The 14,229-nt window shown below is 41.6% G+C and overlaps 2 protein-coding genes across 3 annotated transcripts; one reads left to right on the top strand and one right to left on the bottom strand.

Annotated features, from left to right (window-relative positions):
* Nucleotides 1-401: 401 nt before the first annotated feature.
* Nucleotides 402-4,296, bottom strand: C2H11orf1 (chromosome 2 C11orf1 homolog). 2 transcript variants are annotated; one of them, XM_036742853.1, is made up of 4 exons: nucleotides 4,071-4,296; nucleotides 1,934-2,164; nucleotides 1,440-1,503; nucleotides 402-703 (listed from the first exon to the last, which is right to left on the bottom strand). In XM_036742853.1, exons 1-4 carry the CDS (start codon nucleotides 4,107-4,109, stop codon nucleotides 504-506), a joined length of 534 nt encoding a protein of 177 aa, XP_036598748.1. In that variant the 5' UTR covers nucleotides 4,110-4,296; the 3' UTR covers nucleotides 402-503. The 2 variants fall into 2 exon arrangements, with proteins under 2 accessions (XP_036598748.1, XP_036598747.1); XM_036742852.1 differs by lacking the exon at nucleotides 4,071-4,296 and adding an exon at nucleotides 2,966-3,093.
* Nucleotides 4,279-10,243, top strand: FDXACB1 (ferredoxin-fold anticodon binding domain containing 1). Its single transcript, XM_036742854.1, has 5 exons — nucleotides 4,279-4,451; nucleotides 5,026-5,182; nucleotides 7,338-7,541; nucleotides 7,700-7,858; nucleotides 8,425-10,243. Exons 1-5 carry the CDS (start codon nucleotides 4,280-4,282, stop codon nucleotides 9,608-9,610), a joined length of 1,878 nt encoding a protein of 625 aa, XP_036598749.1. The 5' UTR covers nucleotide 4,279; the 3' UTR covers nucleotides 9,611-10,243.
* The last annotated feature ends 3,986 nt before the right edge of the window (nucleotides 10,244-14,229 follow it).

Raw genomic sequence — 14,229 nt, forward strand, 5'->3', positions numbered from 1 at the left:
CCCCAAGTACGGGAAGACTTCCCCTGGTGGAAATGGGCAGTTGAGAACAACTTGTTCCAACAGCCATGAGGTGGCTGAAGCAGAAGCTGTGGAGTGCTTAGAGCTTGGTCAGACATGGAAGACTCCAAGGTCATCCACTGCATCCTGGCCCATCAACAGTCATCCTGACTTTTGTCTTTCCACTAGACTTTGATGACTCTAGAAGAGAGATTGAGGCTGACGATTTTGTGCAACTCTGCCTCCCTTAAATCCAATTCACGTGTGAGTTAATACATCACCCTGTGATGTCATTGGTCCTCTTTGAAATAAAGGACAAACAACTAGTATTGTGCCTATATTGCAGTAACTGAAATGTAACATTGACTTCTTAGGTCAAGAAAGGAAAAGAACACAAGCAGAAATTAGCTTCCAGTTCCTAGGGACTTTATTTTTTATTCAGAGAAGAGTTACTATGTTACAGAAAGCAAAATTCTTAGCTGTGTTGAATAGAGAACTATTCCCAGTTATAGTTGACTAGAAAAAAGGAGCTTGTCTTGTTTTCCTGGTGCATCTTTAAGATCCCATACATATCCAGGGCCTTCCCTGGTTTGAGGTGCTGAATAATTCACCATGTAATCTGACATCCCCGTGGTATTCGTTTTGTACGGAGGAGGAATCAGCTCAGGTTGATGTCCAGGGAAACAGTGAGGCTCTTGTTTAAACCCTGCGGGAACGGTAGGAAATGAAAACTGACATAATTTAACAACAGGGATTGTCCTAATAGCTGATATTTACATAATGATTAAATGTTTTATATACATTATTTTTCTTGATTCTCTCAATAACTGTGAGCTAGGTAAAACCAGACTGTATTATCCCCATTTTATAGATGAGAACATTCAAACTCAGAGAGGGTAAAGTGATTTGCCCCATGGTCACACTGTCAAAATTGGGATTCAAACCTAGGTCTCTCCCAACACTAAATTCAGCACATTTTCCAATATACTATACTGCAATTAGGTCTGTTCACATCAGGGAAATTGGGAAACTGGTTATTTCTTTTTTTTTGGAGGGGGGAAGGCAGGGCAATTGGGGTTACATGACTTGCCCAAGGTCACACAGCTAGTAAGTGTGTCAAGTGTCTGAGCCGGATTTGAACTCAGGTCCTCCTAACTCCAGGGCCGGTGCTCTACTCACCACACCACCTAGCTGCCTCGGGAAACTGGTTATTTCAATAAAAAGAAACAACATGTAAGGATGGGATAGGATTCCCACAGTAACTCAGTGGGGAAAAAGCCCATATTATAGGCTGGAAGAATCCTGGGGAGCTACAGAAATGGTGGATTTTGGAGGGAAAACATCCTAAAGCACTCATTTGAAGTAGGCTTAATTTTTAATAGCTAATAACAGTGATTACTACCCCATCCTCCCAACCCTGTTTTCCACCTTAAAGCACCTACTTCCAGGTGGAGGTAGCTTCTTTTTGTAGCTGGCGGCAAAGGTTGTTTCAAAATAGTGACCAAACTAGAAAGGAAAACAAGAGGGATTGCAATAAAAATTATGCAGCCAAGTTTCAAAGAATGGAAGCCTCCATGGCATTAGCTGTAAGAGAACTTGCCTTGGTTTATATGGATTGGAGGCTTCACAACAAAGCTTCCCATGAGGGAAGTTCAAGTCTATGTATTCAGTATGGTTGCAGGGAATCTACCCTCATCTAGACACTGGTGTTCTAGGAAGGAGTGAACAGTATTGATACAGAATTAGTAGATAAGATCAAAGTCTTGTCTAGCTTGATGAGGAATTGCATGGCATCTTCTGGGTCATTTATCAAAAGGAAAAGTAGTGTCCAATTTGATTGCGGAGCGGTAGGGTTGTATATTCTGCCTCCTAAAACCACCATACAGTCTTCTCTGCTAAAGAAATAGGCTAAAGGAAGAAAAGGAAGGAGGATTACCTGGGAAGGCAGAGGTTGTGGTTGAACAATCTTCTGAATGTCATACCTCTCCTGGTTCCAGTTGCCCATTAAGGTATGGTTAGAGTAAGAATTTTCATTGTTCGTACATCTCCATCCATACTGGAAAAACTTGGACATATCATTCCAGTCTGTCCATACTTCACCATGGCCATCTGCATGCATTAGGCAGCCATATTGTGGATTTGTGAGAAAGCAGGAGAAGGACAATTTCTGGGGAAGGGCAGGAAAAGGAGACCATTGCAGAAACCACATAACAGAATTCCATTTCTTCTCATTCTCTATTCCACACACCAAGATATGACATATTTTTTGGAAAGATATTAAGTCAAACCAAGATCCAGGATTCTGCCAAAGTTTGCTGCAATTCAATAGGTAGTTGCATTTTTACTCTTGATCTATTCTATCATATACTAGTAGCTACTTCTCCATCTGCCCTCACACCCACCCAGCAAAAAGTGGATGCCAATCAGCAATGATGATTGTATTGGAGAGGGCTCTAGGAAATCTTAGATGCTCAGAAATTTAATATAGAGCTAACTGATGCAGCTAATTTAAAATTCAGGAATATAAGGAGCAAGTGAGCTTAGTTTATAGTACATTTTGCTTTATGTGAAATGACAAATGGAATCTTAGAATTTCAGAGTTGGAAGGGACTTCAGGGGTCATTTAGTCCAAACTAGCTGAAAGAACCCCTCTACAACATATCAACCAGTGGGCATCCAGTCTTTGCTTAAAGCTCTCAAAGGAAGGGAACCAATTACCTCACAAATCAGCCCATTCTACTTTTGGATAACTCTAACAGAAATTTCTTATTACATCAAACTTATATTTACATCTTTGCAACCTCTACTCATTGTTCCTAGTTCTCCTCCTCCCTCCTAATCCGAAGCCAAGGAGAATATATTTCCTCTTTCATATAACAACTCTTTGAATACCTGATGACAGCTATAGTGTTCTCCCTAAGCCTGATCATCCCCAGTTCAGACCCCAGGTTCAGAAACAAGAAAATACCTGATCTGAGCTACAGATAGGTGATTTGTACTGCGATGGCTCCCTTGAAAATTTTTCAGAAGGGCAAATGAAGCCTTGAATTCTCTTTTCCATGTTCCCTGGTGGGGTTGACAGGTCACCAAACTTAGATTTTGGAATTTCAACCCAGCGAAATGAGTATCTTCACCCTACTTGTCCTGATGGAATCTCTGTGGTCATGATGAAGAAGCCACTGCCAACACCTAAGGCAGAGCTGATGGAACTGAGGATACATTGGGCAGTGAGACCAAGGGAGCAGGTCATCGGCCCTCTTTGTGAAGTTTGCTGTGTCGGTATCACTAGGCCGCAGGATAACTGAAGTGAGCCGTGATCCAAAGTTCAGAGGACCTGGCCGTCAAACCATAATTAACCTTTTATCCTTTAAGTCTTGTGGTGGTAGAGTGCTAAGTGGAACAGTAGCTCCTTCTCTAGTACACCAGAGGACCAAAGGATTTAGGGGAGGAGGGTCATCTAATCCCATTCAATTGAACAAACGTTTATTATGTGCCAAAGACCTGAAGCTACAAAGACAAAAGAAGTCCCTGCCCTCAAGGAGCTTACATCCTACGGGGGAAAACCGATACACAAAGAAGCAAATACTGAGGATTTACGAGGTTAGACCGTTTAATTTCAAAAGGGAGAAAGCACTAACGGCTGGGTTGGAGTCCAACCCCCATCTCTTACAGAGGCCAGATGGAAATGACTTGCTCAAGGTCCACCCCGCCAGTAAGTAGCAAGTAGCAGAATTAGGACTAAATTCTTGGGAAAGCTCCAAGCTGAGGGGGCCATCCATGGTCTGTAGTGGAAAGGGCTCTGATCTGGAACCTAGAGGAAACTGGCTTAGACTCCAGAGCTCTGCCACTGACTATCCGTGTGACCCCCGCAAGTCATTCGGCTTCTCTTTTCCAAATGTAAATCTAAGATGCGTCCCAGGAGAAGGGCGGTGCAGGAAAGCTTGGCGACTGGGATGCTAGCGTAGCATCCGTCCCCAGCCAGGCTCCTGTCCTGGCGACTGTTTGTGACGTCACAGAAGTGCCGACGAATCAGCTTGCGCTTGGTTAGTGCAGGGGGGAAAAGAGACTTTTACCTTCGGAGAAAAGCTCCTCGTGTTTGCAGTCATGGTCATCACCTGGACCACCACCCGTTTGGAGGACAAACAACTGGTTGTCAAGGCAACCTCGAGCTGTGGCGCGTCATCATTCGGCGACCGGGGAGGAGCAGCCCGGCGGCGGCAAGGGGACGTGACAGATGACGTGAAATGGTCGGGCCGGCTGAGTGGCAGCGAGCAGAGGGAACATGCTCGCTCGCCGCCTCCTACTGGTTGGGGAGGGGAACTTCTCCTTCGCCGCCGCCTTGAGCGAGGTCCAAGGGCCCGGCACTAGTCTCATCGCCACCTGTCCCCAGGAATCCACGGCCTTGGCTGAGGACTCGGTTTTCCAGGAGAACCTAAGACGCCTTCGCGAGCGAGGTAGCGAGGTCCCGCCCCCCTCTAAGCCCCGCCCCCAGAGCAATTAGCGAGGCCCCGCTCCTCCCCAGCCCCGCCCCCGCTGCCATGTGACTCTTCTCTTTCCTCCCTGCGTCCCAACCTAGCCGCGGAGCTCGGTGTGGTTTTGTTTTTTCTCGCAAGTGAGGCTCAGGCGTGACCTCTCTGGTTGTTCCCCTTTCCTCGAAAGTCCTCCGCTTTCTACTCCGACTGCTGACCTCCCAGGCTTTAAGTCTCAACTAAAACCCCACCCCTGCTTAGGAGGCCGTCCCTAATCCCCCAGGGTGCCAGTGCTTTCCTTTTTTTTAAATCATTTCCTGTTGTCTTGTATATAGCTTGCTTTTGTATATGTTTATTTGTTGTCACCCCCAATAGATTGTAAGCTCCTTAAGGGCAGGGCCTGTCTCCCCAGTGCTTAGCACGCTGTCTGGAGCTTCATAAATACTGAATTGAAATAGTTTGTCGGAAGCGGGAGGAATAGCCCTTGCCCCCGTGCTGAGCTGGGGGTGACTCGTGCTCCCTGCTTTTCATGCTCCTCGCACAACTCCTTCTCCCCCAGGTGCTGAGGTACGCTTCGGGGTGGACTGTACCCAGCTGGCCGATACCTTTGCAGCCGATGGCTGGAAGTTTGATCGCATTTATTTCAACTTTCCGCACTGTGGGCGCAAAGCTGGAGTGGCTAAGAACAGGGAGCTGCTTGCCAGGTTTTTCCAGAGGTGAGGCGGGGCTCAGGCTCTACCAGGCATGGTGTAGAGCAAGAAAAGTATGTGACAGTGGTCTCAGCCATATATATAGTCTTTTGCTCTTCCCATTCGTCACACACACACACACACACACACACACACACAGAGGTTGTTGTTGTGTTTGTCCTTCGTTTTCGAAGAGGACCATGGCATCAGGGAAATGATGACATGACTTGCAGTTGACTTTGATTTGAGTGAGGGAGGGCTGTGCAACGTCACCAGCCTCACTTTCTCCTCCAGAGCCATCTGGGTCCAGTGACATCAGGATGACTGGAGATGACCCAGGATGCAATGGGAGGCCCTGGCCCTTTTAGGCTAAGGTTTTTTCCCGTATTCATTTAGAGTGAGGTAACCCCCATTCAGTGAATAGGCTTCTTTAAGAAGTGTGTCCAGGGATGGCCCCTCTAATTAGAAAAAAAAAAAGAGAAAAAATCTAACTGGAAGGGGAAGACCCTCAGGGTTCCTGTTCCAAAGCGAAACAGTTACCATGGACAATCACACTAAGCCAAGAGGGCTCAAAATACAGCCCTTAGGTGGAGCTTGGGCAGGGACCTATTGTGGTCTTGTCTACCCGAATAAGAGAAAAAGGAGCCGCCACTATTGGGCTTCTCCGCACCCAAGCCCCCAGCATGGTTGCCTATATTGTGGGGTATGACTATGATGCAGTACATGGTGATGAATTGACCATTCAAATTGGGAATATCATCAGAAATGTGAAAATACTATAAGAGAAAGGATGGTTAGAAGGAGAACTAACTGGAAGAAGGGGGATGTTTCCTGTAACAACACATACACACACACACACACACACACACACACACACACGCTCACACTCACACTCTAAACAAATAGGCCACCCTTCCCCCAGTTTGTCTTGTACATGGTCCTTTGTGTTGTATGTTTCTGTGTGTTGTGTGTGTGTGTGTGTGTGTGTGTATAGCATATATGTATATTTTTTAAAAGTGGACAAACTTTATGGTGTGGTGCAGGCAGTAAATTAACTATGGGAAGCCAAGCAGGGGAGAGAAGAGTATGGGAAGGACTGTCCAGATAAAGTGACATGTTGGAGGTCAGGATTAAGTGTTGAGCATTGGAGTATAGATTTAGAGCCATAAGGAACCTTAGAGATTATCTAGCCCAACCCTTTAATTTTACAGATGAGGACACAGGCTCAGACAAGTTAAGGGTTATGTAGTTATTGTCAGAAATGTATTTCCTTGAAGGAAGCATTGAATTTTGTATGTGGAGTCTGTCAGGATATTAGGAGACACCCTGTTTTCCAGAGCTAAGGCCCAGCAAGCAAGCTGTGCCCTGTGCTTGGCATAACAACAATCCTTTGTATTCACCCTCTGGATGATCTCAGCCACAGCAAAATCCCAGAATTGTTTCTGGTCTTGAAGGCCTGCTGTGAATCGAACTTGTCACATTGTAGCTGTTACCCCTCAAGGTCAGGGCCGCAGCTCACTGCACAGCCATTAGTATAAGTATTGAGATCTCTCCACGCTAAAGTAGGGCTTAACCCCCATCCCCACCCCACCGCTGTTGGCGGGGGCGGTGGGCTCCATCATGTGTGTCCTTGCTTGTAAGCAGTTTCCCTCACTCTGAAATTAAACTTGTTTTATTCCTGACTCTCCTGGCTCTAGCCTGCTTTGTTCTGCTCTGGCTACCCACAGGTTACAGGCCGGCTCCATACAGTCTATAAGGGAAGAATATTTCGGGTGGGGAGGAGTTCTGGGAGAATGACATGTTCAAGGCACTTGACTTCTTGTAATCTTGCTCAAGAGATTAGTAGGGTAGTATAGCATTTAAGTGACAGTTTTATAGGTTAACTATTACGGAAGAAAAAAGAATACTTGGTTTAAATAACTAGGAAAGTGAATCCCTCTGATCACATTTTGCAGCAGTCTTGTAGACACTAGTCCTTCCAGTACCAACATAATGCTTCTGGTTGAAAAATACTATGTGAGTACTTGTAAGCAGATTTTGATTTTATTCTCATTTTCATTCACTTGTAGCCAGATTTCTTCAAAGTTTGGTCCTTAAAAGGCAGTCTTAAAATCTGGCTATGTTGGTGGCACCCATGGTTATTTCTAACAGTTGTTGAGGAAAAACTCTTCTTTTCCTGTAGCTGTGCTGATGTCCTTGCAGAGAGAGGGGAGGTCCACGTGGCATTGTGCAGAGGACAAGGCGGAACTCCTGCTGATTGTCCCAGGAGAGAATGGCACAATAGTTGGCAAGTAGTAGCTATGGCAGCTGGAGGAGGACTCATCTTGAGCAGTGTTCATCCTTTCAGCTTTGATGCTATGCCAGGGTATAAATGCACTGGATACAGGTAACGCACGCTAGTGAAACCCAAGCCTTTTCTCTCACCTCTCAGTTAAAAACTAAGCTATAGCATTTTCTCTGACATTTTTTGATTTCAGTCCCTTAGGAATGCTTAGTCTCTTTTGCCATTATTCAGCATATACTTAGGGTTTTGTGTTTTGCCAGGAGTCAGAACAAGTCCTTCCATGTTGAAGGAGCTTTGAATCATGTCTTCACCCGGAGCTTACCTTTTGAAGAATCCCACTCTATGATATGCAGAGTTAGACTGGATGACCATTGGCTTTCCTTCTGTGTACCAGAAGCACTGGTAGGGAAGATAAACAGGTAATCTCTTATTTTCTGGAAATATCATCCATCTCAGAATGTGCACTAATTAACTTGATGGAAGCTCTGTATCCTACAAATGCTAAATGATTAATGATGATAATGATCTCTATAAAACTGTCAATCAGGCATTCCCCAGATTCTCAGTAGTTACAATTGCTACATTTTTTAGTTTATTATATATAAGTTAGTAGTTGGGGTTCTGAATCAGTGCATTTTTGTTTATAGTAGGAGATAGAGGTGGGAACTAGACCTCCCAGGTAAGGAATCTGCCTCTTTCAGTGCTGGTCAGCATCTTCTCTGCAACATGCAAACTGAAAGGTTAATTGATTGCTCAAGATCACACAGCAATTATGTGTTAAAGGTAGGATTTGAGCCCAGGTCTTCCTGACTTTTAGACTGGTTCTCTAGTCTTTACATTATGCTGTTCTCAAAATAGAGAGTTTCTTTAATTTCTTAAGCTTACAGTTAACTCCTCTTGCTATTTGTTATTTGTGTTTTTAATTCTACCTAAAGAATAGTATTTTTTTAAGTTAAAAGAATGATTTCTCTTTTGTATCAAACAGAGATTTCCTTGAAACAAATTCCAGTCATCCTGTCAGGACTATTAATGAAAAGCTGATTGCTGAGCTCAGTAAAACTTTTTCACTTCAGAGGCTGAAATGCCCGGCTCTTTTGCTTCCAGAAAAAGGCTGTGATAGTCACATTGCCTGGAGCTCTGACTCTCCATCAGTTCCCTTTTGGATCGTTCCCCAAAAAGAGAAAATTACACATTCTGAGTTGTTTGCTGGTGAAATAGCATATGATATGGAGGACTTTCTGGTGTCATTTTCAAGGCTCCATCTTCAGAAAGACCCTGAGAGGAACGGGGAACAAGAGACCCAGAAGAGAATCCAAAGCCCAACGAAGTTCCTTCTCAGACCTTCCCTCCTAATTTATGCACAGGATGTCATCCAAGGACCATACTTCCTCCCAGGATCTTTGCACATCCTAAGTGGTCCTGTTTTTAGGAAATGCCTTATTTCACCTTTCATGCTGCCAGCATTTCATGAGACTTTATTTATTCATGGGTTTAATAAAAAAATGAGTGATTCCTGTCTTCAGTTATTCCTGGAACACCTGAAGGGCTCTCTATGTGCCCTTCTCACACAGAGATTGCCAGATGGCCCTGAACTGAGCAGCTCTCTGACATTTAAGCCTCAGAAAAACAAAAAAGATTATATGGTTTGTGTGAAGCCTCCCAGTTTTGGTCCAGATGAAATTATGGGTGTGGTTATTGGGTCTATCATAACATCTGCTACAAGCCAGCTGTACAAAGACTTGGATTTTGTATTTGCATCTGTGAACCTGGACCTTTTAGTCATGCTGGTATGGGGGATCCCTGACTGGAGAATTTTATGGACCTTCGACGAACGTTTTCTAGATCATTTTGTCCCTGGAAAAGTAGAACCCTTTAAGACTTTTTCCCTCTATCCTCCATCTTATGTACATGATGTTAGCTTTTGGCTAGATGAGGAGAGAGGATTTGATGAAACAGAGTTTCACACTGTGGCTCGAGCTGTGTCTCAGGATATGATCACATCCATCCAGCTCCTTAATCACTTCCAGCACCCACAAACTGGACGGGTCAGCCTTTGCTATAGACTGACCTACCAGGCTTGTGACAGAGCTCTAAGTCACCAGCAGGCAATACTGATTCAAAACCGGCTTAGGATTGAAATACAGAAGAGTTTACGGGTGACAGTGAGGTAGCTTCGTGGAATTATGTCATATTCTGCAAGTGTTGGCATGACTGAAAAGAACAGTATGTGTTCTTTCTACATCAGAGTCTGTTTCTCAGTTTGTGACCAGCAACTATTTTGCTGAGCCACCCAGATCTCAGCTTTCTGCGTTCTGGTTTCTGTCTTTACCACTTGGTTGAAACTGCTGTCTCCCAGGTTACTCACAAAATCCTGGCTCCTAAATGAAATGCCCCTTTTCAGTCATCATCGTTCTTGACTTCTCTGTAGCTTTTTATATTGCTGAACACTCCCTCCTCCTAAAGACTCTGTCTGTGTTTTTCAGATGTTGCTTTCTCCTGGTTCTACCTGTTTTATTTTTCTTTTTGGTCTCTTTTGTTGCCGCAAAACCATGTCCTGTTCTCTTTGTGTACTCCCCAACCCTATTCTGGACCCTCTTTTCTTCTTTCTGTACATTGTCTTAGTGATTTCACCGGCCCTTATGGTTCAGTTGTCATCTCTTTGTCAATGACTCCCAAATTTATATAGCATCTTTCCTGAATCTGTTCCACCAACTACGTGCTGCATATTTTCATTTCCCTGTCCCGTAGGCATCTTAAATTCAACATCTCTAAATCAGAAATCATTTCCTCCCCCCAAACCTCACCCTTCTTTCAAAATCCCTATTTCTTTTTTTCACTGCCATTATGTTTTATTTTTCTCAATGAACAGGTTAGCTCTATTTTAAAAATATTTTTTCATTGATAATTTTTATTTTTTTATATCACCAGAATTTCCCCCAGTATTCCACTACACAGCTGTCTCAGGGTCATCCTATATAACAATTTTTTAAGAAAGAAAAAAAAGGAAGGAAAAAATCAGCAAAATTAATATATTAAAAAAGTTTGAAAAAATATACAATAGGGGCAACTAGGTGGTGCAGTGAGTAGAGCACCGGCCCTGGAGTCAGGAGGACATGAGTTCAAATCTGGTGTCAGACACTTGATACACTCACTAGCTGTGTGACCTTGGGCAAGTCACTTAACCCAAATTGCCCTGCCTTCCCCCCTCCAAAAAAAATATATATATATGTGTACACACACACACACACACACTGTACGGTAGCTGTACAAAAGGGGTAGGGTGAGAGTGTCTTCTCATTTGTCTTCCTTGAGGCCATGCTTATTCGTTACAATTTTGCAGCATTCACTTTTGATTGTCTTATGAGTGTGCTTTCCCTTTACATTGTTGTAGTCAGGTGTATATTTTTTTCTTGGGTCTGTTTCATTCTGCATCAAATTATGTCTTTCCATACTTCTTTATATTCATCGTATTTGTCTTTTCTCACCGTATAGTTATATTCCATTACATTTATGTATTGTTTAGCCCTTTCCCATTTGATGGGCATATACTTTATTTCCATTTCTTTGCTACCACAAAAAGTGCTTTTATAAATATTTTCTGGTATGTAGGGATTTTCTTCTTATCAGTGGCTACATAAGCTTAGCAGTGCAATCTCTGGGTCAAAGAATGTGGATGCTTTTGTCACTTTATTTGCATAATTCCAAATTGCTTTCCAAAATGTTTGTTCTGACTCACCAACAATGAACTAGTTAGTGTACCTATCTTCCCACAACTCATCTGATATTAACTATTCCCATCTTGTCATCTTTGCCAATTTCCTGTTTCAAAAATCCATATTTTTGTCAAGGTCGCTACCATCCTTCCAATTTTACAGCTTTTCCAAGTTTACAACTTTTGAGTCATTCAAATTCTTCAGTCTCATCCACAAGTCAAGTCAACAAGCATTTATTAAATATATAGGGTGTACCGGGCACAGTGCTAAGTGCTAGAGATAAAGTTTTTTTTTAATTAATTATTTATTTATTTATTGTTTACAGCATTCACTTCCAAAAGCTTTTGAGTTCCAAATTGTCTCTCCCTCCCCAAGATGGCATGCAATCTGATATAGGCTCTACATGTATATTCACATTAAGCGTATGTTCACATTAGTCATGTTAAAGTATAGGCTTGATTGTCACTCCTTTGCTCAAGAAACTGCAGTAGCTCCTTATTATATTCAGGGTAAAATGTAAACTTCTTTGTTTGGCTTTTAAAGCTTTTCATAATCTGACCAGTTTATCTTTCTAGATAAAATGGCTGCTTACTCTTACCTATACAAAACCTTCCCTTTCCCATCTCCATGTTTTTGCACGTTATCCCCCATTCCTGGAATATTTAACATCTTCACCTTTGCTTTGAATAATTCTTAGCTTCCTTCAAAGCACAGGTTAAATGCCACCTTCTACAAGAGGACTTTGCTGATAACCCTAATTATATTCTTTTTTTTGCCTCCTGTTTCATCTCTACCCCTAAAAACCATTTATTCCATAGAATAAATAGAATGTAATAAGCCCTTTTAGCTCAAGGTCTATTTTTATTGTCATCTTATCCCCAGTGACTATCATAGGGACTGGAACATGATAGATATTCAATAAATACTTGTCCAGTTGAATTGAGTTTAGCTGGGAGGTGTTTGTGATTCTCTTAGACCTACAGTGACTGGCAGTAATAAAAAATAACTATATTGGGAGTTATTTTCTTAAAACATTGTTTTCAGTCTCTTCTAAAGCCCAAAGATTAGGATCCTAATATTGAATTTTTGAAGCATATATGGTTAAATTCCTGGACTAGCACAATTTATTTCATTTTGTGTTTTAACTTGAAATATACTAGTAAGCCCTATACCAATAACTTGTCAGCAACTGACTCTCTTTGTGATTTTAATAAATGAGTTAAATAATGTATATGTTACTTTTTAGTGAAATACTATACATTTTTGAAAACTTAGGAAAAGATAAACCTAGGAAATACACCAAAAGATATTAAAACAGGAAATAGGTATATTTTATTCTACAAACCAAATAAATTGAAAATCTCTACTTATAGTTTATTGGGTAAAACATGTCTTTTGGCTTCTTTATTCTCATTTTAGATTTCTACTGTCTTTGACACTATTGACTGCATTCTCACTGATATTTTATTTTTATAACACTATGCCAATCCACTTCTCTTACCTTTCTGGTCAATCCATCATCCTCTACATCTGTCTCTTTTCCTGGCTTCTTCTGTCACCCATTAACTTGGATGATAGATTCTTTCCTGGGTCCTTAGGCACATATCCCAGGGTTAGGATATCAACAAAAATTTATGAAGTACCTATGGTATTACATTCCAGATACTGTGCTAGATATTTGAGATGCAAATTTAAAAATTAGTCAATTCCTACTCTGGAGGAACTTACATTCTATCAGGGGAAACTATCTACATCTGTAAGTATCTACAGTATAAATACAAAATAAATACAAGGTAGGGAAGGAGGCATTAGGAGGGCCCTCATGTAGGAGGCACTGCTTACATTATGTCTTGAAGGAAAGGAAATTCTGTGGAATTGAAGAGGGAGGGTGTTCCTGGCATGAAAGATGGCTAGTACAGAGGTATAGAGGCAGGGGGATGAAGTACTCTATATGTGTTCCCCAAAGCTCTGTCCCAGGCGCCCCTCTATGTTGTCTATGTTGGTGGTCTCCATGGGTTTGATTGTCAGTTCTGTGCAGACTGTATCCATATGTCCTGTTTCAATCTCTTCCCTGAGTTTCACTCTTGTATCACCTTTTGGACATTTCAAACTGGACAGAATAAACTTTGTATATAGGATTTTAATGGTGTATTAAGACATTAACCTCTTATGTGTGGATGATAAGCCAAAAGCAGAAACTTGACTATCTTAACACAATATTAAAATCCTATCCATGCATTAGTTCCAGCCCTTTGCTGCCATGTTGCCAGGAGGATAGGGAAACCCTGAATTTCTGGGCATCCCTGTTTTGAAAATCATGGAGTAAAATAGCTAGAAAGGGACCTTTGAAGATAGCTTGCCTCACTTTAGCAACAGAAATGTTTCCTATGTGGAAGGCACAGTGCTAGGTGATGTGGTGGATACCCAAATGAGTTAAAAGTCCTTGCCTTTGTGGAGCTTTTTGAGGGCTTTGAGGTCAGTCAATCAGAGTTAGGTATAGAGCCAAATTTTGGAAATTGCATCTTCAGCTACATTTCAAGGAACTGTTTTTACATTTTAGGAAGTACTATTGGTCACATTCTAATATATAGCAAAAGATGAAGCTACTTACAGTAATTATATTGCACAGTAATGTATGTGTACATATATGTATAAGTATGTGAATAGATGCTCATGTATCTGTATATATGCATATATGTATGTATATATATGCTCATATATATTTTAAACCTTTTTATGGACTTGTCACAAACATTTTAATATACAAAAAAGAATGGGAATTGTATAAGAAACTCAACTTGTATATATTTTGAAATATATATATATATATTATATATGTATTGTGATGTTTAAGAAGAGGATAACAAAATTACTGTGTGTTCCCTTCTGTACTTTTTTGTTCTGTGCATTTTTAAAATGTTTTATTGATGTTGTTTTCTTTTACATTTCTACCACTACTAACTCTCCCTCTCTTTTAACAAATATATATATATACATATAGTCAAAGAAGCCTCCTATATATGTTGTCTCCCATATTAAAATGTGAGTTCTTTTATAATAGAGATTATTTTACTTTT

This window comes from Trichosurus vulpecula, chromosome 2 (assembly GCF_011100635.1).
Source record: "Trichosurus vulpecula isolate mTriVul1 chromosome 2, mTriVul1.pri, whole genome shotgun sequence".
Classification (NCBI taxonomy): domain Eukaryota; kingdom Metazoa; phylum Chordata; class Mammalia; order Diprotodontia; family Phalangeridae; genus Trichosurus; species Trichosurus vulpecula.